Raw genomic sequence first — 22759 nt, forward strand, 5'->3', positions numbered from 1 at the left:
CAAAGCTCAATAACTAAGTACACAAGGAGCGATCGGTAAAATATGCCCTTCTCTGCAGATGCTGAGCCATTTCAGCTACTATTATTGTGCACCCTGCAGCTGGATTAACAAACTTTCCTAATGTTTGCACTGGTTAAATGACCCATTGCTTGAGAAGCATTAAAAGTTGATTATCGTGGGCAATCCGTGAAATCTGCTATTTATTTCTTAACCAGGAGCACAACTGTATCCTTGGGAATCATGCATTTCCCTGGATTTCATTGGTGTATTGTTAATCTCCATGCAAACAGAAAAAGGCATTTTACCCATTTATCAAAACATTATGAATTTCAGCACAAGATTGTATTTAACCTTAGGGAGGGGCTGAAGCAATGCTATTGATACTATGTACAGACGCCTGCTATGTACTTCATAGGTAGCTGGTTAAATATTAAACCTTGATTTGGTTTCTGCAGACTTTAGCCTTCAATTTAGTTACAAAAGTAATTCTGGTTTGATATGAGGCAGTAACCAGATTCATTTTCTTTGTGTCTTCAGAGAAGCCGATTAACTTGCTGTTTCTCGGAAATCTTTCTTAGTAACAAGGTTCATTTTTCTTTCGTTGTCCAACATTTCCATTTGTTTCTTTTTAGATCCACTTCGTCTATTTAGCGGCCTTTTCACACATTGAATGTTTTCTAAAAAGGCTTTCATCCGAGACTTTTGGTTGACTACAGCTCACTGCAATATTGAAAGAACACTGGAAAGTTCTTCAGTCATTTACTGGAACATTGTGCTGACACTTCAAAGACGATTGAGAAAATGAAAGTTCCTGCCTAGTAAGGCCCACCGAACAGGTATGAGGTACATTTAATTTTTAAACAATAGCCACTAGTTTGGAAGGCAATCAACTCTTAAAAATAAAAATGGATTTCTGCCACGCAAAACAAGGCCACAGGAGAATATCATCAGCTTAAGATAAAAATAATATGGCAGGAATAATCCAGGCTGGTTTATCTATAATGGCAACTGGTCACAGAAGGGTTCGTTTGCATCAAAGTGATAGACACTTCAATAATGATAAATATGCTACGGAAAACTGTTTATCAGTGAAAGATAAGTATTACAGAGAGAGATTGTGCTTATTATTGCCCACTTTTTGGATACTGAGTGGCCTCAGAGCTGCAAAATGGCACCCGTGCCTTGTGCACACAGATGTGGGGTGAATTGCTCAAGATGCTACATTGGTGAGGCTGATAATGAATGTCCACTGGAATGCAGAGTGGGTAGATCGTGCAACATTGAGTTGACGTCAGAGCTGTCTCCAAGGAGTTCAATGCTCCAGCTAACGCCCTCTTTTAAGCTCTCACAGCTGAACACACATTCAGTAGCAGGAAGGACTCCCCGCTCGTGCTATTTAAAGGGATCATCAACTACACACAGGTTAGCTGCTGGTTGATTTCTTCCGGCTGTTGTTATGATCGTACTAGTATTTGGTGCATTGCATAGTTCTTTCAAGTTGCAAAAGTCTTTGGGGAACGGTGTGGCAGGTGCTGAAGGACTTTTTGCTAACTTCAAGCGTCCTGCACAAATCTGTTGCTCCCAGACATGGGTGCACCAGTTGACATTCCACTTGGAATACAGCATAAGTTGGAGAATGAACAGAGGTCACGTAGAGCAGGAGAAAGTTGCTGGAAGAGGGAGGAGGAGGGAGAGGGAAAGAAGGGCTCTCCACAGAAGGCCATATCTCCTCAGGGTGTTCAGTGAGCAACTCTCTTACCTGAACCTCAGCAATGAGCATTGTGTGAGATGTCTGCGCTTCAGTAATGGCATTCTCACTGAAATCGGCCACCTGCTGATAGAGTCATAGAGTTATACAGCACAGAAACAGGAGGCAGTCACACTCCTTAGACTAGGGACAACATTAGAGATGGTCAATGGTAAGGAACAGGAGGGTGTGACTGTGAGTGAGGCAGGTAAGAGGAATCAGCATGGAGTAATGGAGGAGCCTCAGCCTCTGACCTTGTCCAAAAGGTATGAGGTCCTTGTTACCTGTGTGGATGAAGAGAAGGACTGCAAGGTGGATGAGCAGACTGAGCATGGCACCATGGTAAAAGATGCCATTCCAGTGGAGGAATGAAGAGAAATATGGTAATGATAGGAGACAGTATAGTCAGGGAGATAGATACTGTTCTCTGTAGCCTCGATTGGGAGCTGTGACAGCTGTATTACCTGCCCGGTGCCGGGGTTAAGGAGAGGAACCTGGAGTGGGAAGGGCAGGATCCAGTTGTTGTGGTCCATGTGGGAACCATTGACATAGGTAGAACCAGAAATGATGTTCTGCTTAGAGAATTTGAGGAGTTAGGGTCCAAACTAAAACGCAAAACATCAAAGGTGATCATCTCTGGATTGTTACCTGAGCCACGCGCAAATTGTCACAGGGTCAAGCAGATTAGAGAATTAAACGCGTAGCTCAAGGTGTGGTGTGGGAAGAAGGGGTTTTGATTCTTGGGACACTGGCATCAGTACTCAGGGAAGAGGGAGCTATTCCATTGAGATGGGCTTCACTTGAACCGGGCTGGAACCAGTGTCCTAGTCAATCGCATAACGAGGGCTATGGACAGGGCTTTAAACTAACAGAGGGTGGGGGTGGGGTGGGTAGGGTTTGGGTAAAGGGAAATTTAGAAATCCAAAGAGAGAGGTTAGGGCATCGGAGTAGGATAGTGATGTGGATAACTCCCAACAGAATGGGGCAGGAAGGGACAGAGAGTTTAACAAAAATTGTACATTGACAAATAAGGAATAGAGGTAAAAAATGAAATTAAACTTCCTTTATCTGAATGCACGAAGCATCTGTAATAAGATAGATGAACTAGAGGCACGAATAGAGGTAAAGGATGAAAATCTAAATGCCATTACTGAGACATGGTTACAAGGAGATCAGGTTGGGAAATGAATATTCCGGGGTACACAATATTTTGGAGAGACAGACAGAATGGCAAAGGAGGAGGGGTAGCTCTGATAGTAAAGGATGGCATAAGGACATTAATAAGAAGGGATCTGGCCTCAGAAGATCATGAAGTAGAATCAGTTTGGGTGGAAATTAGGAATAGCAGGAGTCATAAAACACTGGTCTGAGTAGTTTACAGACCCCCTAACAGTAGTTATATTATTGGACAGAATATTAAACAGGAAATTATTGGAGCATGTAAAAAAGTAATGTATTAATTGTGGGGGATTTTAATCTTCATATAGACTGGGACAATCAAAGTGGCAACAGTGGACTGGAAGATGAATTTGTAGAATGCTTTCATGACTGTTTCTTGGAGCAATACATTGTAGACCAACTAGGGATAAAGCTATCTTATTTATTTATTTTTTATTTAGAGATACAGCACTGAAACAGGCCCTTCAGCCCACCAACTCTGTGCCAACCATCAACCACCCATTTATACTAATCCTACACTAATTCCATATTCCTATCACATCCCCACCTGTCCCTATATTCTCCTACCACCTACCTATACTAGGGGCAATTTATAATGGCCAATTTACCTATCAACCTGCAAGTCTTTTGGCTGTGGGAGGAAACCGGAGTACCTGGCGAAAACCCACGCAGACACAGGGAGAACTTGCAAACTCCACACAGGCAGTACCCAGAATTGAACCCGGGTCCCTGGAGCTGTGAGGCTGCGGTGCTAACCACTGCGCCACTGTGTCACCCAGTATTGTGTAATGAAGCAGAATTAATAAGCAATGTCATAGTAAAAGATCCACTGGGAAAAAGTGATCATAATACCATTGAATTTCATGTTAAGTTTGAAAGTGACACATTTCAATCACAAACGAGAATCTTAAACTTAAACAAAGCCAACTATGAAGATATGAGGGGAGAACTGGCTAAGGTTAATTGGGTAAATAGACTAAAAGGTATGGCGGTAAATGAACAGTGGGAAACATTTAAAGAAACAATTTAAAGGGTTCAACAAAAGTACATTCCGTTCAAAAACAAAAACTCGTCAAGAAGGACCCATCCGTGGCTCACTCAGGAAGTTAAGGAGAGAATGAGACTAAAAGAAGAGGCTTAGAATGTTGCAAAAAATAGTAGCAAGTCTGAGGATTGGGAATGTTTCCGAAACCAGCAAAAGGCCACCAAAAATTGATAAAAAGGGAAAAGATAGAATATGAGTGTAAACTAGCCAGCAATATAAAAACAGATTGTAAGAGCTTTTATAAGTACATTAAAAGGAGAGTAGCTAAAGTAGACATTGGTCTCTTAGAGGCAGAGACAGGAGAAATCATCATGGGGAATAAGGAAATGGCAGAGGTACTGACCAAATATTTTGTGTCTGTCTTCACAGTAGACTAGTTCCAGAAATAGGCAGTAAACTAGGGATTAAAAGCAGTGAGGAAACTAAGGATATTGATATCAGCCGAGAAAAAGTATTGGAGAAACTTGAGGTACTAAAATCTGACAAGTCCCCGGGACCAGATGTCCTACATCCTAGGTTCTAAAAGAGATGGCTGCATAGATAGTGGATGCGCTGGCTATGATTTTCCAGAATTCCGCAGATTCAGGAATGGTCCCATCAGATTAGAAGTTGGCAAATGTTACACCGCTTTTCAAGAAAGGAGGTAGAAAGAAAACAGAGAACTACAGGCCAGTTAGCCTCAGTCGTTGGGAAGATGCTGGGAACTATTAGAAACATAGAACGTAGAAAAATAGGAGCAGGAGTAGGCCATTCGGCCCTTTGAGCCTGCTCTGCCATTCAATACGATCATGGCTGATATTATTAAAGAAGTTTTAACATTGCACTTGGAAAAGCATAGTATGATTTGAACAAGTCAGCATGGTTTTACTGAAGGGAATTCCTGTTTGATAAATTTATTAGTTTTTGAGGATGTAACTAGTAGGGTAGATAAAGGGGAACCAGTGGATGTAGTATACCTCGATTTTCAAAAGGCATTCAATAAGGTGCCACATAAAAGATAATAGGCAAGATAAGGGCTCATGGTGCTGGGGGTAATATATTAAAGTGGATAGAGGATTGATTAACAGACAGGAAGCAGAGAGTGGGCATAAATGGGGTATTTTCAAGTTGGCAGGCTGTGAATAGTGGGGTGCCGCAAGCATCAGTGCTGGGGCCTTAGCTATTTACACTCTATATTAATAACTGGGATGAAGAGACAGAGAGTAATGTATCTAAGTTTGCTGATGATACAAAGCTTGGTGGAAAGGTAAGCTGCGGGGAGGACGCAGAGAGGCTGCCAGGAGATATAGACAAGTTAAGCGAGTGGGCAACAAGATGGCAAATGAAGTATAATGTAGGGAAGTGTGAAGTTATTCATTTTGGTCATACAAATAGAAAAGCAGAATTTTTTTAAAAGGTGTGAAACTGGTAAGTGTTGATGTTGAGAGAGACTTGGGGGTAATCGTACAAGGAATGCACACAGTTAACATGCAGGTGCAGCAGGTTATTAGGAAGGCAAATGGCATGTTGGCCTTTATTGCAAGGGAATTGGAGTACAGGAATAAAGAAGTCTTCCTAAAATTGTACAGAGTTTTGGTGACACCCTGCCTGGAATACTGTGTGGAGTTTTGGTCTCCACATTTAAGAAAGGATATACTTGCACTGGAAGCGATACAGCAAAGATTTACTAAATTGGTCCCTGGGATGTGGGGATTGTCCTATGATGAGAGGCTGAGTAAATTGGGCCTATATCCTCTAGAGTTTAGAACAATGAGAGGCGATCTAATTGAGACATACAAATTCTGAAAGGGCTTGATAGGGTAGAAGCTGAGAGATTGTTCCTACTGGTCGGGGAATCTAGAACACGGGGGCACAGTCTCAGGATAAGGGGCCGATCATTCAGGACTGAGATGAGGAGAAATTACTCCACTCAAAGGGTTGTGAATCTTTAGAATACTCTACCCCAGAGGCTTGTGGATGCTCCATCATTTAAGGCCGGGATAGATAGATTTCTGGTCTCGCAGGGGGTTAAGGGACATGGGGAGCGGGCAGAAAAACGGAATTGTAGCCCAATATCAGCCATGATCGTATTGAATAACAGAGCAGGCTTGATGGGCCATATGGTCTACTTCTGCTCCTATTTCTTGTGTTCTTGGTTGTTGTGTCTTCAGGCCTTGACTCCTGGTTTGACCTCCATGACTATCTGCTCCTACTGCCTTTTGAACTTGTGTCTGGAGATGCAGGACATCTCTCTACCTTTTCAGCTTCTCGACCAAGGCCTCCAGGGCAGCATCAAAAATCTTTGGAGTCTGCTCTCTCCCATGTTGTGTCATTCTTCAATGTTTCCCACGTCAAATTCACATCCTGCATGACTGCCTGTACCTGTTCCAATCACAATGCACTTCCTCTTTAAGAGGTGCAGGCTAGCTTTAACTGGTTCTTGCCCCCTGCTGATAAGTTCAGCCTGTCAACAGTGTAGTTACAGAATCGCTGAATTAATAAATTGTTACGGCACAGAAGGAGGCCATTTGAGCCATTGTGCCTGTGCTGGCTGTCCAAAAGAGTAGTTTACCTAGTGCCACTCCCCGGCCTTCTCCCTCACATTTTTCCTTGTCAGATAACAATCCAATTGAATGCCTCAATTGAACCTGCCTTCACCACACTCTCAGGCAGTGCATTCCAGATCCTAACCACTCGCTGCATGAAAAGTTTTTGCCTCATGTTGCCATTGCTTCTTTTGCCAATTACCTTAAACCTGTGCCCTCTTGTTCACGATTCTTCCAGCAATGGGAACAGTTTCTCCCTCTCTACTCTCTCCAGACTCCTCATGATTTTGGACACCTCCATAAAAATCTCCTCTCAACCTTCTTTTCTCCAAAGAAAACAGTCCCAACTTCTCCAATCTATCCACATAACTGAAGTTCTTCATCCCTGGAACCATTCTCGTGAACCTTTTCTGCACTCTCTCGAATGCCTTCACATCTCTTCCGAAGTGTGGCGCCCAGAACTGGACACAATACTCCAGTTGAGACCGACCCAGTGTTCCATACAAGTTTAACTTTTGCTCTTGTACTTTATGCCCCTATTAATGAAGCCTAGGATGCTGTATGCTCTATTAACTGTGCTCTCAACCCTAGATGTTGAAATCATTGCAATGAGCAGCCAGCACAAAGTTGGTTGCCATCAACGGGCATGGGATAATCGCACATTGCGATCCACATGCCTGTTTTCAGGTCAATCAAATATAGCCCCCAATTACTCCAGTGCTTTCCTGGCTAGCCTCTTATCCTTCAGCTCTTCCAAAACTCAGCTGCCCATGCTCTACATGCACCAAGTCCTGCCCACCCATCCAATTTAAAGTTCTCCTACTTGTGTTTAAATCGATTCATAGGCTTGCTCCCTTCCCATTCCTGTGACCTCTGCTGGCCCTACAACTCCCTCCGGAGTATCCATTCTTTTGCTTTCCATCTGTTGTGGATTTCTCCTTTCTTTGCTTCACCATCGGGGGCCATGCCTTCAGCTGCCTTAGTCTCATTCTCTGGAATTCTGCCTCTATCTCTCCACCTTTCTTCCATTAAGGCCCTCCTTAAAGCCTACCTCTTTCACTAAGATTTTTGTTATTCGTCCTTGTGATGTGAGCATCGCTGGCAAGGCCAACATTTGTTGCCCATCCCTTTTTGACCTTCAGAAGCTAGTGGTGAGCCACCTTCTTGAACTATTGTAGTCCATCTGGTATAGGTGCACCCACAGTGCTGTTAGGGAGGGAGTTCCATTCATAAGGTCAGAAGTGGGATGTTTGCTAACGTTCAGCACCATTCGTGACTCCTCAGATACTGAAGCTGTCTGTGTCCAGATGAAGCAACACCTGGACTTGGGCTGATAAGTGGCAAGTAACATTGGCACCACACAAGTGCCAGGCAATGACCATCTCAAACAAGAGCGAATCTAACCATCTCCCCTTGATGTTCAATGACATTACCATCACTGAATCCCCCACTATCAACATCCTGGGAGTTACCATTGACCAGAAACTGAACTGAACCAGCCACATAAATACTGTGGCTAGAAGAGAAGGGCAGAAGCTAGGAATTCAGTGGTGAGCCACTAACCTCCTATCTCCCAGCGTCTATCCACCATCTACAAGGTACAAGTCAGGAGTGTGATGGAATACTCTTCACTTGCTTGGATGGGTGCAGCTCCAACAACACTCAAGAAGCTCGATGCCATCGAGGAAAAAGCAGCCTGCTTGATTGGCACCCCATCCACCACCCTCAACATTCACTCCCTTCACCACCAATGCACAGTGACAGCAGTGTGTACCATCTACAAGATGCACTGCAGCAACTCACCTAGGCTCCTTCAACAGCACCTTCCAATCCCGCGACCTCTACAACCTAGCAGGACAAGGCAGAAGATGCTTGGGAACATCACCACCTGCAAACTATGAACAAATAAAAAAAGAATGATCCAGCGACAGTGAAGGAACAGTGATATAGTTCCAAGTCAGGATGGTATATGGTTTGGAGGGGTACTTGCAGGTGGTGGTATACCCATGCATTTGCTGCCCTTGTTCTTCTAGGTGGTAGAGGTTGTGGGTTTGGAAGGTGCTGTTGAAGGAGGCTTGGTGAGTTGCTGCCATGCATCTTGTAGATGATACACACAGCTGCCACTGTACTGGTGGTCATTGAATCATACGGTTGGATTCTATGGGCCCCCTGAGGTGGGGTTGGAGACGGGGAGGCCCATAGAATTGTGACAGGAGTTAGGAGGATGGAGGGCCTGTTGCCTCCCCGTTGTCAAGTGATTTTTGTTGGGGGATGGAATAGGTTGACTACGGCCTTCCTGCCCAGTGGCCAATTGAGGCCCTTAAGCGGCTTATTAATGGTTACATAAGGGCTTCTTACCCCCCACTGCTGGTATTTAACCAACGGCGGGGCATATCTCCGCCATGCTGGGAGGTCACTCAGTAATATGAGGTGCCCTACCTGCTTGGCGGGGGTGGGGGTCCCTCCTCCATGGTCACTCTGTGGCCCAAGGAGGACCCCTACCGGGAAAGACTCCACCTCCCTGGACCCCCCCCTCCATCCTGTCCCTGCACTACACGCCCACCCTGCCACTCCCCCTCGCCAGGGCCTTCTGGGCTGGCCCTTGCAACCTCACCTCACTTAACCTAAGGTCCAGGGTTCCAGTGCAGGGCTTGGCTCCAAGGCCTCTGCAGTATCAGCAGTGGTCACTGCTCCCAGTGGCGCTGCCAATACTGCTTAGCTGCTGTTTTTTGATTGGGCCAAATTTGCCACTCTGCCACCTCCCCTGTATCTAGGAAACATTGCAAGATTATGGCAAGACCTTCCACTATCTTCCTTTAACAACCTGATGCAAGCTATGTGGATCAGGTGACTTATCCACTCTAAGCATAGCCAGCCTTTCCAGTATATCCTGCCTATCAATTTTCACCCGATCCATTACCTCTACCTTCTCCACTTCCACTGATATTTTTTCAGCTTCCTCCTTCTTAGTAAACACTGATACATAGTGCTCATTAAATATTCTAGCCTTGCCCTGCGCTTCTAAGCATATATTATCCTTTTTGTCCCTAATAGCCCCCACCCTACCTCTTGCTACCCGCTTACTATTTACATGCTGGTAGAAGATTTTGGGGTTCCATTTATATTGACTGCCATTCTATTCTCATATTCTCTCTTTGCCAGACTTGCTTACTTCTTCACTTCCTCTTTCAACTTATTGAATTTGGCCTGGTTCTCGCTTGAAGAATTCACCTGATATGCATCATATACACTTTCTTTTTTGATTCATCATAATCTCTATCTCCCTCATCATCCAAGGAGCCCTGTTTTTGGTTCCCCTACCTTTTACCCTTGTTGTAATGTATCTAGCCTGCATCTGAAACATCTCCTCCTTAAAGATCACCCATTGTTCCATTATAGTTTTTCCTGTCAGTCCTTGGCTCCATTTTACCCTGATTAGATCCCCTCTCATCCTATTGAATCATAGAAATGTTACAGCACAGAAGGAGGCCATTCAGCCCGTCATGTCTGTGCCAGCTCTCCGAAAGAGCTGTTTACCTAGTGCTACTCCCCCACCTTCTCCCCGTAACCCTGCACATTCTTCCTTTTCAACTAACTATTCAATTCCCTCTTGAATGCCTCGATTGAACCTGCCTCCACCACACTCTCAGGCAGTGCATTCCAGATCCTAACCACTCGCTGCGTGAAAATGTTTTTCCTCATGTTGCCATCGCTTCTTTTGCTAATTACGTTAAATCTGTGCCCTCTTGTTCTCAATCCCTCCACTAAAGGGAACAGTTTTTCCCTATCTATCCTGTCTAGACCCCTCACGATTTTGAACACCTCTATTAAATCTCCTCTCAACCTTGTCTTCTCCAAAGAAAACAGTCCCAACTTCTCCAATCTATCCACGTAACTGAAGTTCCTCATCCCTGGAACCGTTCTCGTGAATCTTTTCTGCACTCTCTCTAATGCCTTCACATCTTTTCTAAAGTGTGGCACCGGGAACTGGACACAATACTCCAGTTGAGATTGAAACTGTGTTCTATACAAGTTTAACATCACTGCCTTGCTTTTGTACTCTATGCCCCTATGAATGAAGCCAAGAGTACTGTATGCTCTATTAACTGCTCTCTCAACCTGTCATTTGTGGCATAGCAACTCTAGTTGCCAGGAATGCTGAACACTCTTCATGTACAGTGTTGCTGTTATGGAAAGGGAGTGGATTTACATTTTAATTTCTCCATTGGTGCTATTGCAAGCTCCCAAGACCAGCAGCAGTGATTCTCCTTCCCAGCAATAATGAAAAACAAACTGGGAGTTGTCACTGATGTCACCTGTTACAGGCTAGAAGGAGCCTGTTGCATGAAAGTTAAGGGCCATGGTGACCTTGACAGCTACAGCAGCGTTGCCCATGCTGTACTTTGTTGCTCCAGTTGTGGCTGCTACAGGTAATGCAGCTTGTTGATGGACTACTTGTTGAAGTAACTGTTTGGCAATGTATTTTTACAGATTTTTATGAATAAAGTATATTTTGGAAATTAAAAAAAACTTGTTGAAGTTCAGGCACCTGACGTGTTGCTCCACTGTGAGATTGAAGTATGAGAATCCAAAAATAAAATACTGCGGGTGCTGGAACACTGAAATAAAAACAGAAAATGCTGGAAATACTCAGCGTGTACAGAGGCAGGAAAGCAGGGAGGGGAGGAAATAAGGAAAAGGGAAGGTCTGTGTCGGGTGGAAGACAGGAGGGATTACATGACAAAAGGAATTATGGTGCAAGACAAAAGAGCAGTGGCAATGGGACAAGTAATGAAACAAAGGATGTGTCTAGAGGAGGTGTTAATGGGAAAGTGCTGAATTATTACCAATAGCTCCTATCAAAAACCAACAAAAAAGAAAAATGGGGGCAGGGGTTGCGATCTGAAATTGTCGAACTCCATGTTGAGTTCAGGGGCTGTAAAGTGCCAAATTGAAAGATAAGTTGCTGTTCCTTGAGCTCGCTGTTGCACTTCATTGGAACACTGCAAGAAGTCGAGGGCAGAGAGGTCAGCACGAGAGCAAGGTGGAGAATTAAAATCACAGGTGACCGGAAACTCGGGGTCACGCTTGCAAACTACATGGAGGTGTTCCGCAAAGCAGTGACCCAATCTGCTTTTGGTCTCCCCAGTGTAGAGGAGACCACATTGTGAGCAATGACTATGACACTGGTAAACAAAGAACAAAGAACAAAGATAATTACAGCACAGGAACAGGCCCTTCAGCCCTCCAAGCCTGCGCCGATCCAGATCCTCTCTCTAAACATGTCGCCTATTTTCTAAGGGTCTGTATCTCTTTACTTCCTGCCCATTCATGTATCTGTCTAGATGCATCTTAAAAGACGCCATCATGCCCGCATCTACCACCTCCGCTGGCAACGCGTTCCAGGCACCCACCACCCTCTGCGTAAAGAACTTTCCACGCATATCCCCCTTAAACTTTTCCCCTTTCACTTTGAACTCGTGTCCTCTAGTAATTGAATCCCCCACCCTGGGAAAAAGCCTCTTGCTATCCACCCTGTCTATACCTCTCATGATTTTGTACACCTCAATCAGGTCCCCCCTCAACCTCCGTCTTTTTAATGAAAATAATCCTAATCTACTCAACCTCTCTTCATAGCTAGCGCCCTCCATACCAGGCAACATCCTGGTGAACCTCCTCTGCACCCTCTCCAAAGCATCCACATCCTTTTGGTAATGTGGCGACCAGAACTGCACGCAGTATTCCAAATGTGGCCGAACCAAAGTCCTATACAACTGTAACATGACCTGCCAACCCTTGTACTCAATACCCCGTCCGATGAAGGAAAGCATGCCGTATGCCTTCTTGACCACTCTATTGACCTGCGTTGCCACCTTCAGGGAACTGTGTCCGCTTCCTTGGCAAAGACAGGTTAAAGTGCTCATTTAGTACCTTAGCCATGCCTTCTGCTTCCATGTGTAGGCCTCACTTTGATCCCTAATCAGCTCCACCCCTCCTCTTACTGCCCTTTACTACTTATTGAATAACCAACAGCCTATAAGAACAAACCAGTAACTAACCTGTATGGATTGGATGTGCCCTTTAAATAGCACTGCTACAGGATCCTTACTGTCAGTTAGTGCCACAATTGGCTGAGTGAGTTTATCACAGGATTAGAGAGGCACTGGGAACGATTTTCACTAGAGTGCTACAACAAGCATAAAACCCTCATTCAAATATTATAATGAGCATTATTAAGAATTTCGGTACACAATGGAGGAGACTGATCCGATATGGCAGCTGTGTACTTCTGGTGCGGAATTAGTATGTGTATGCCGCCAGTCATATTGGATTCCAATGGGCCTGATTTGCACCATAAAATGGTGTAGCATGATCGATATTCTAGGACTTTGTTACTTCCTTGTCTCTATCCAATTTCTATTGCTGACAGACTTGCTGAGATACTGGTATGCACTGTTCAATACTTGCCTGCCACTCTGAGAGATGTGATTCATCTTGTTAATTTAACATTTGGCCATGCATGAATAGAACGGAGTATTTCTCTTTCATTTTCTCTGTTGCAGAAATGGACCAGCAAGGAATTGTTAGCCTTCCAGCATTGACAATTGAGTGTTAGTGAAAGTTATTATTATAGTTCTTTCAATAATCTAGATTTTTCTTATTTCAGCCACGACCTTTGAGATGAGACTTCTTGTACATCATGGGAACTGTCAGAACAATTCTGAAGTTATTTAGCATATCTTTGGGTGAGTAAACTACATAATAGTGAGCACTTTACAATAAGATGTAACTGTAGTGAAAACTTGTTTTATATTTATATTTCTACTCTCCCATCTGATTTTCTCCCTCTTTCCTCCAGTCATGCCCTCCAATTCCCCCTGCCCCCACCCCCACCCCCACCCCCACCCCTACTAAGTAACTGTTTTTCAGATGTGACTCTAGATAGTGAATGCCAGCAGCTTGCGTTAGAGGAGGGCATCAGAGCTGAGTTCAAACCTGTCCACGCATGTGCCATTTAAACAGGAATCATTGGGCATTGATCCGAATTGAGATCCCTGTTGATTTTCCCTTCCCTACTCCAGGACAGTAAAGAAAGGAAAGAACTTGCATTTATACAGAGTTTTTCACAACTTCAGAATCTGCCAAAGTTCTTTACAGCCAATGAACTGCTTTTGAAGTGTAGTCACTGTTGTAATGTAGGAAATGCAGCAGCCAATTTGCATGTAGCGCGATCCCACAAACAGCAATAGGATAATGATGAGATAATCTGATTTAGTGACGTTGGGTGAGGGATAAATATTGGTCATGACATTGGGCCATAACTCCCCTGCTCTTCTTCAAATAGTGGCATGGGATCTGCTATGCTCACTGAGAGTTTGACACTTCAGTTGAAAGACGACAGCACCTCTGATACTGCAGAACTCCCTCAGTACAGCTTAGGGCGCTGACTTAAAATGCAATATTATGCAAAGCACCTGGAATTGTATTTTTAAATTATATGAGTATTTGTATAAATTTGGCTGCTGATATCGAAGATGCAAAATTTCAACCCTCAGAACTTTAGTCTGAAAATTCAGGCCAATGAGTTACAGGAGAACTTTTTTGAACAATCAGTAGATGCATGTCCTCTGCTAGCCTTCCAGAAACTGGATACATTTTATTACTCTTTACACAGTGGCTCAGTGGTTAGCACCGCAGCCTCACAGCTCCAGCGACCCGGGTTCAATTCTGGGTACTGCCTGTGTGGAGATTGCAAGTTCTCCCTGTGTCTGCGTGGGTTTCCTCCGGGTGCTCCGGTTTCCTCCCACAGCCAAAAGACTTGCAGGTTGGTAGGTAAATTGGCCATTATAAATTGCCCCTAGTATAGGTAGGTGGTAGGGAAATATAGGGACAGGTGGGGATGTGGTAGGAATATGGGATTAGTATAAATGTATAGAGCGTAAGATTAGTATAAATGGGTGGTTGATGGTCGGCACAGACTCGGTGGGCTAAAGAGCCTGTTTCAGTGCTGTATCTCTGAACTAAAATGGATTGTCAGGCTTCAGATGTATACTTTTGCTTTGTATTGCCAATGATCAGACTTGTAACAGCCAAGTGGACTGTCAGCTATGCAGACCAGCTATGCAGACCAGTAAATGGCAAAGAAATTCAGATTCAAGAACATAAGAAATAGGAGCAGGAGTAGACATATGGTCCCTTGAGACTGCCCTGCTATTGAATACAATCATGGTTGATATTCTGCCTCAACTCCACTTTCTTGTCCACTTCCCATATCCTTTGATTCCCTGGGACAGCAACAATCCGTTCATCCCGGCCTTGAATATACTCAATGATGGAATATCCACAACCCTCTGGGGAACAGCATTCTCATAATTCACAACCTTCTGAGGGAAGAAATTTCTCCTCATCCCAGTTCTAGATGATTGACTCCTTATCCTGAGACTGTGCCCCCATGTTCTAGATTCCCTAGCCGGGGGAAACAGTCTCTCAATATCTACCCTGTAAACCACCTCAAAGTCTTGTATGTTTCAATAAGATCACCTCTCATTCTCCTAAACTCCAGAGAGTATAGGCCCAATTTACTCAGCCTCTTATCATAGGACAACCCTCTCATTCCAGGAACCATCTAGTGACCCTTCGCTGTACCACCTCCAAGTATATTCAGGCAGACTGGCTGCTATTAGATGCAAAGCCATCTCAAACAATTGGCAGGCATTGGAGGTATGGCTACCAATGGACTAGTACACTCCATCCCAACAGGCCAACAGGTCTACACCTGCCCTAAGTAAACATAGGCCTAACACTGGATTATCAGAAAACAAAGCAGCCATGTTCCCACCCCCTCCCCAGATACTGTGTAACTCGGTGGGTTCGTCACTGGCCTTTCGGCTCTCATCTGAGTCAACATCCAGTTTAGACTGATGAGATGAAAGTCTCTATAACCTGGCTGTTAGGGCCCTATGTGAACTAAACGTTGACTGCCTCAACCTAGTGATTATAGGTCTGTGGCTCTTAAATGGCTATGTCACTCTGACAGATCTAAGAGTACATTGGCGGAGGGTGTGGGTTGAGGGGGATGGTGGTGGGGATTATTAGCCAAAAGAATGTACGGGTTTGGGTTGGGTGGAGATGTTAAAATCTTAAAAATTAGATTCTCATCTCGCCTGCCTCCAACCAGTCCATTTCTGGCCTTATCTCAGGCGAGAAGATGGGATGGACGACCAACCTATTCCAAGGAGGAGGGTTGCCATTTTAAATAGGCCCAAAAAGAAAGAAAAAGAAGAGCCTCATTGTCATTCAGCTTTTCAAATTTAACTGTTGTCGGTTGGGTTTTCCAAGCTACTGAGAACTTGGCAGATATATCCAGGCAAGGCCTTGGCAGATCCAGGAAGTCAGTGCCTTATACCTACCTCCTGGATCCAGTGTGCCTGCCTGAGGGACCCCTTACGAGGTCACTTCCCCCAAACCTCCCCACCAAAGCCCCCATTCCCCCCCTCCTCAAACACCCCCACTGGGGACTCTGATAGTCCCCATCTGACCTCCCACCACACTAGGCCTCCAACCTCGCCCCCAGGCTTCCGATCCACACCACCCCTGTACAAGGCTTCTGATCTCTACTCTAACCACCCACAGGCCTCTGATCTGCCCCAGGCCTCTGTTCCCTCCCAAGGCCTCCAGCCTCCCCAACAGACTTCTGATTCAATAAAAGCAAAATACTGCAGATGCTGGAAATCTGAAATAAAAACAAGAAATGCTGGAACCACTCAGCAGGTCTGGCAGCATCTGTGAAAAGAGAAGCAGAGTTAACGTTTCGGCTCAGTGACCCTTCTTCGGAACTGACAAATATTAGAAAAGTCACAGGTTATAAGCAAGTGAGGTGGGGGTGGGGCAAGAGATAACAAAGGAGAAGGTGTAGATTGGACAAGGCCACATAGTCGACCAAAAGGTCATGGAGCAAAGGCAAACAATATGTTAGACTTCTGATTCTCCTTCTTGCGACTGATTGCTTCCCCCCTCCGCTTCCCAGGATCAACCCCCTCTTACCCCATGGAAATACCCCTGAAATCGAAGCCCCCACCACCCTCCTGGATTGACCACAGCTTAGACTTCATCCATCACCCCCAACTAAAACAGGCTCGAACGTACCAGGTCCTGTGTCCTCCACCAACCGGTTCCCTGTCCAACTGGAAGCCAAGCCTATTAATCAAGGCGGCTTACAGGAAGCGAACCAATTGATGATGTGCAGTTAAAACTCCAGGGCGTGCCGGGAATCCTGACTTGCGGTTTCCCTTTTCCGACACACTTGCTCCTGGCGGATAAAAATAAGTAAATGTCCAGGCCTTGGTCTGGGAAATGACCACAAACACCACACTAGAGCAACAAAAGGTGTCCTTCTGAGATTGGGATTAGACACATTGTTGGCACAGAGAATATGGAGCTTTGCTCTGCAACTCTCTGTGCTAAATCTGACTTGGAAGTGCCTGATGCTGACTGGGAAATAGGAAGAATTATTCATTTCCATAAAATCAAAATAAATATGAACATCCAACTTTCATCTCCGATTTAACACTAAAGATTCAGACTTTGACACCACAACAAAAATTCTCAATTGGAAAAGTCAACTTTAATGGTTATGTAAGAACGTAAAAAAGTAGGAGTAGGCCATTCTGTCCCTCAACCCTACTCCATCATTCAATACGATCATGGCTGATCTTCCACCTCAGTTACACCTTCCCGCACTATCCCCATCTCCCTTGTTTCCCTTCTGCTGAGACTGTGACCTCTAATTCTAGACTCCCCAGCCAGGGGAAACATCCTCCCGGCATCTACCCTGTCAAGTTCCTTAAGGATTTTATGTTTCAATGAGATCACCTCTCATTCTTCTACATTTTGGAGAATATAGGCCTAGTCTACTCAATCTCTCCTCAAAAAACAATCCCCTCATTTCAGAAAAATGCCTAGTGAAACTTGGTTGCATTTTCTCCAATGGAAGTATATCTTTCTTCAGGTAGGGAGACCAAACTGTACACATTACTCCATTTTCAGCCCTGTATGGATGCTGGCCACCGGCCAGTGTGCCAGTTTCCTGGCATGATCCCGCCCCTGGGCCATTTTCCTGGAGGCAGGATGGTGGTCGGCAGGGGCCAATGAATGGGAATTGATGGCCTTTTAAGACCTATTGTCAGAGGCCAACTGGAATTTTCCAGTAAGCTTGCGGACCCCCTGCAGTTTCAGGGACCAGGCCAACTACCTGGAGGTGGTCTCCCAGTGGCAAACAGGGGGACCAGCTTCAAGAGCCCGCCTGCCATTTCTTAAGTGGACTGTGAGCCTGCCCTCTAGTCACTGATTGTCCAGTTCAGGGAAAATCACTGCTGCGTGACTGTATCCCACACACTGTGGGGTCGTGACATCCATTTGACCTTGATGCTGGGATCCCAATCCAAACCCAAAGTCCTGCCGCAGCTGTTGGCTCACCAAGAAGCTATATAATTGCAGTCAGAATTCTTTACTCTTATACTCCAATATCTTTGTAATACAGGTTAACATACCATTTGCTTTCCTAATTGCTTGTTGTACCAGAACAAAGCAACAGACAGAAATCAGTCAGCTGCTACAGAAGGAAGAGCAAATGGGTTGACAAAAAAAGCTATCCAGCTACTATTGCAGTGCATGCCAGCCAATATTGGGTCTATATTCATCCAACAGCACTGGCAGGCATTGCAGACCAGAGACAGAGCGAGAGAAAGAAGAACAGGGTGGGAGCAGAGGTTTAAAAAGTGCGCCAAAAGCACAGAGTCGGAGACTGAAGATAGAGCGAGAGAGAAAGGAGCACGGCGGGAGCAGAGCAGGGAAAAATTGAAACGTGACATCAGAGTGACGTCACAATCAATAGTGAGAGCAGGGAAACAGAGAGCCGCCGGGGTGAGTATACAGGTAAGCTTTTAATTTAATTTAATTTAGTTTAAATCAAACATCACAGGCAAGCAGGTAGGTGATTGGTTTGGGAAGAAGCCACCTGTTTTGTAAGTATCTGGTAAGTGATTAAGGCCCATTCTAATCCTAATGTTTAAAATAGTAAAGGAACTAGTATGCTAGTGGTAAGCTTAATAAAATATATAAAAAAAGGAAAATAAAATAAATAATTGAATAAAATAATTAAATCATTAATTAAAACACATTAAGGATGGCAGGACAGGTGATGTGTCACGGCTACAGCATGTGGGAGCTCCTGGATGCCAGTGTGATCCAGGACAAACAGTAAGTGTTTGCAGCTCGAAGAGCTTCGGCTCAGAGTCATTGAACTGGAGTCCGAGCTGCAGACACTGCGACACATCAGGGAGGGGGAAAGATACCTGGACATTTTGTACCAGGAGGCAGTCACACTCCTTAGGATAGGGTCTTCTGATTTGGTCAGTGGTCAGGGACAGGAGATGTGGCTGCAGCTGAAGCAGGTAAGGGGACCTAGAGGGCAGGAGTGCAGGAGCCTCAGCCTTTGTGATTGTTCAGTTGCAGTGCAGTTCTGGTCGCCACATTACCAAAAGGATGTAGATGCTTTGGAGAGGGTGCAGAGGAGGTTCACCAGGATGTTGCCTGGTATGGAGGGCGCTAGCTATGAAGAGAGGTTGAGTAGATTAGGATTATTTTCATTAGAAAGACGGAGGTTGAGGGGGGACCTGATTGAGGTGTACAAAATCATGAGAGGTATAGACAGGGTGGATAGCAAGAAGCTTTTTCTCAGAGTGGGGGATTCAATTACTAGGGGTCACGAGTTCAAAGTGAGAGGGGAAAAGTTTAGGGGGGATATGCGTGGAAAGTTCTTTACGCAGCGGGTGGTGGGTGCCTGGAACGCGTTGCCAGCGGAGGTGGTAGACGTGGGCACGATAGCGTCTTTTAAGATGTATCTAAACAGATACATGAATGGGCAGGAAGCAAAGAGGTACAGACCCTTAGAAAATAGGCAACAGGTTTAGATAGAGGATCTGGATCGGCGCAGGCTTGGAGGGCCGAAGGGCCTGTTCCTGTGCTGTAATTTTCTTTGTTCTTTGTTCTTCAACAGGTTTGAGGTTCTTTCAGCTCGTTTGGATGAGAATGGGGGCTGCAGGGTGGATGAGCAACCTGACCATGACACCATGGTACAGGAAGCCATTCAAGTGGAGGGAGAAAAAAGGAATGTAGTGGTAGTAGGGGGAAAGTATAGTTAGGGGGAATGACACTGTTCTCTGCAGCAAAGAGCAAGAGTCCAGGTGGCTGTGTTGCCTGCCCGGTGCCAGGGTTCGGGACATCTGCACAGGGCTGGTGATAAATTTACAGTGGGAGCGGGAGGATCCAGTCATCGTGGTCCATGTAGGTACCAACGACATAGGCAGGACAAGGAAAGAGGTTCTGCATAGTCAGCATCAGGAACTAGGCGGCAAATTAAGAAGCAGAACCTCAAAGGTAATAATCTCTGGATTATTACTTGAGCCACGTGCAAATTGGCATAGTGCAAATAAGATCAGAGAAATACATGCATGGCTTGAAGACTTGTGTGGTAGAAGTGAGTTCCGGTTCATGGGGCACTAGCACTAGTACTGGGGAAAATGGTGGCTGTGCTGTTGGGACGGTCTACGCCTGAATTGTGCTGGTGCCGGTGTTCTAGCGAGCTGCATAACTAGGGAAGTAGAGAGGGTTTTAAACTGAATCGTGGGTCAAGGGAACAAATTTGGGAAGATATGGTAAATCAAGGAGTAGAGACAAGGCAAGAGAGAAAGGCATTAATATGGGAAATGATAAACAGACTGTGACAGGAAGGGACAGAGCGTACAAATTTAAGAGTAAATCAACAGATAGAGGCTAGAGGTTACAAAAATAATAAAAGGACAAAACTAAAGGCTCTGTATCTGAATGCACGTGGCAATTGAAACAACAGAGATGAACTGAGAGTGCAAATAGAAATAAATAAGTACAATCTGATAGCCATTACAGACTTGTCTGCAGGATGACATAGATTGGGACCTGAATACTGAAGGGCGCATGGCACTTAGGAAGGGCAGGAAGCTATGAAAAGGTGGAGGGGTAGCTCTGTTAATTAATGATGGTATTAGCGCAATAGAGAGGGATGACCTAGGTTCAGGAAACCAGGATGTAGATACAGTTTGGGTAAAGATGAGAAATTGTAAAGTCAAGAAGTCACTTGTGGGTGTGGTGTACAGGCCACCTAACATTAACCACACTGCAGGACAGGGTATAAAGGAAGAAATAATGGCAGCTTGTCAGAATATAAAAAACAGCAAAGAATTACTAAAGGAATGATAGCGAACGTAAAATTAGAGTACGAGAGAAAGCTAGCTAGAAATTTAAAGACAGATAGTAAGAATTTCTATAGATATTTTAAAAAGAAAAGAGTTAACAAAGTGAGTGTTGGTCTTATAAAAAGTGAGTCTGGGGAATTAATAATGAATAATAAAGACATGGCAGATGAATTAAACAGATATTTTGCATCGGTCTTCACTATTGAGGATACCAGTACCATCACAGTATTAGTTGTAAGTCAGGAAATGGAAGGGAGGGAGGAACTCAAGAAAATGACAATCACCAGGGAAGTGGTACTGAACAAATTGTTGGAACTGTGAGCTGACAAGTCCCCGGGTCCTGATGGACTTCATCCTAGGGTGTTAAAAGAAGTGGCTAGTGAGATAGTTGCTGCATTAGTTTTAATTTTCCAAAATTCCCTAGATTCGGGGAAGGTTCTGTCAGATTGGAAAATAGCAAATTTAACTCCTTTATTCAAAAAGGAAGGGAGACAGAGAACAGGAAACGACAGGCCAGTTAGCTTAACATCTGTCTTAGGGAAAATGTTAGAAGCTATTATTAAAGACGGTATCGCAGGGCATCTAGAAAAATTCAAGGTAATCAGGCAGAGTCAACATGGTTTTGTGAAAGGGAAATCATGTTTAACCAATTTATTGGAGTTCTTTGAGGGAGCTACATGTGCTGTGGCTAAAGGGGAACCGGTGGATGTATTGTACTTAAGATTTCCAGAAGGCATTTGATAAGGTGCCACATCAAAGGTTATTTAAGAAAATAAAAGCTCATAGTGTAGCGGGTGACATATTGGCATGGACAGAAGATTGGCTAGCTAACAGGAAACAGAGAGTAGGCATAAATGAGTCATTTTCTGTTAGGCACAGTGTAACGAGTGATGTGCCACAACCTTTTGCCATTTATATAAATGACGTAGATGAAGAGACTGAAGGTATGGTTGCTAAACTTGCTGATGATACAAAGATAGGTAGGAAAGTAACTTGTGAAGAGGACATCAGGGATATAGATAGGTTAAGTGAATGGGCAAAGACCTGGCAAATGGAGTATATTGAGGGAAAGTGGGAAATTGCCCACTTTGGCAGGAAGAATAAAAAAGAAGCATATTATCTAAATGGTGAGAAGTTGCAGAGCTCTGAGATGCAGAGGGATCTGGGTGTCCTAGAGCATGAATTGCAAAAGGTTAGTATGCAGGTACAGCATGTAATTAGGAAAGCTAATAGAATGTTATGAATGCGAGGGGAATTGAATACAAAATAAGGGAGGTTGTGCTTCAGCTATACAGGACATTGGTGAGACCACATCTGGAGTACTGTGTACTGTATTGGTCTCCTTGCTTAAGGAAGGATGTAAATGCATTAGAGGCAGTACAGAGAAGGTTTACTAGACTAATACCTGGAATGGCAGGCTGTCTTTTCAGAAAAGATTGGACAGGCTTTGCTTATATCTGCTGGAATTTAGAAGAGTAAGAGGCGACTTGATTGAAACATATTAGATCCTGAGGGGTTTTGACAGGGTGGATGTGGAAAGGATGTTTCCCCTTGTGGGAGCATGTAGAACTAGGGGTCACTGTTTAAAAATAAGGGGTTTCCCATTTAAGACAGAGCTGAGGAGAAATTTTTTCTCTCAGAGGGTCATGAGTCTTTGGAATTCTCTTCCTCAAAAGGTGGTGGAAGCAGAGTCTTTGAAGTTTTTTAAGGCGGAGGTAGATAGATTCTTGATAAGCAAGGGGGTGGAGGGTTATCGGGGGTAGGTGGAAGTGTGGAATAATCAGTTCAGCCATGAACTTATTGAATGGCTGAGCAGGCTCGAAGGGCCGAGTGGCCTACTCCTGCTCCTAATTCATAAGCTCGTATGCTTGTGTTCCTACAATTAGACTACCATGAACCCAACAGACTTTTTGGGGTCTTTTTCATAAAGATATTGTGGATGTGGAGAGAGTTATATTGTCTATATGTGGGT

General features: G+C 44.5%; 1 protein-coding gene across 3 annotated transcripts in view; it reads left to right on the forward strand.

The window, feature by feature from the left end:
• Nucleotides 1-473: 473 nt before the first annotated feature.
• LOC137374261 (immunoglobulin superfamily member 5-like) overlaps nt 474-22759 on the forward strand; it is a 99028-nt gene continuing 76742 nt past the window's right edge. Inside the window, exons 1-3 of one of the 3 annotated variants that reach the window (XM_068040051.1) lie at nt 475-585; nt 686-836; nt 13164-13242. In XM_068040051.1, coding sequence (XP_067896152.1) covers nt 13197-13242 — 46 coding nt within the window. In that variant the 5' untranslated portion in view covers nt 475-585; nt 686-836; nt 13164-13196. Of the gene's footprint in view, nt 837-1348; nt 1423-13163; nt 13243-22759 lie in introns of those variants that run through there. The other 2 variants (XM_068040053.1, XM_068040052.1) reach the window with 2 other exon arrangements.

The sequence above is a fragment of the Heterodontus francisci genome, chromosome 10 (genome assembly GCF_036365525.1).
Source record: "Heterodontus francisci isolate sHetFra1 chromosome 10, sHetFra1.hap1, whole genome shotgun sequence".
NCBI lineage: Eukaryota > Metazoa > Chordata > Chondrichthyes > Heterodontiformes > Heterodontidae > Heterodontus > Heterodontus francisci.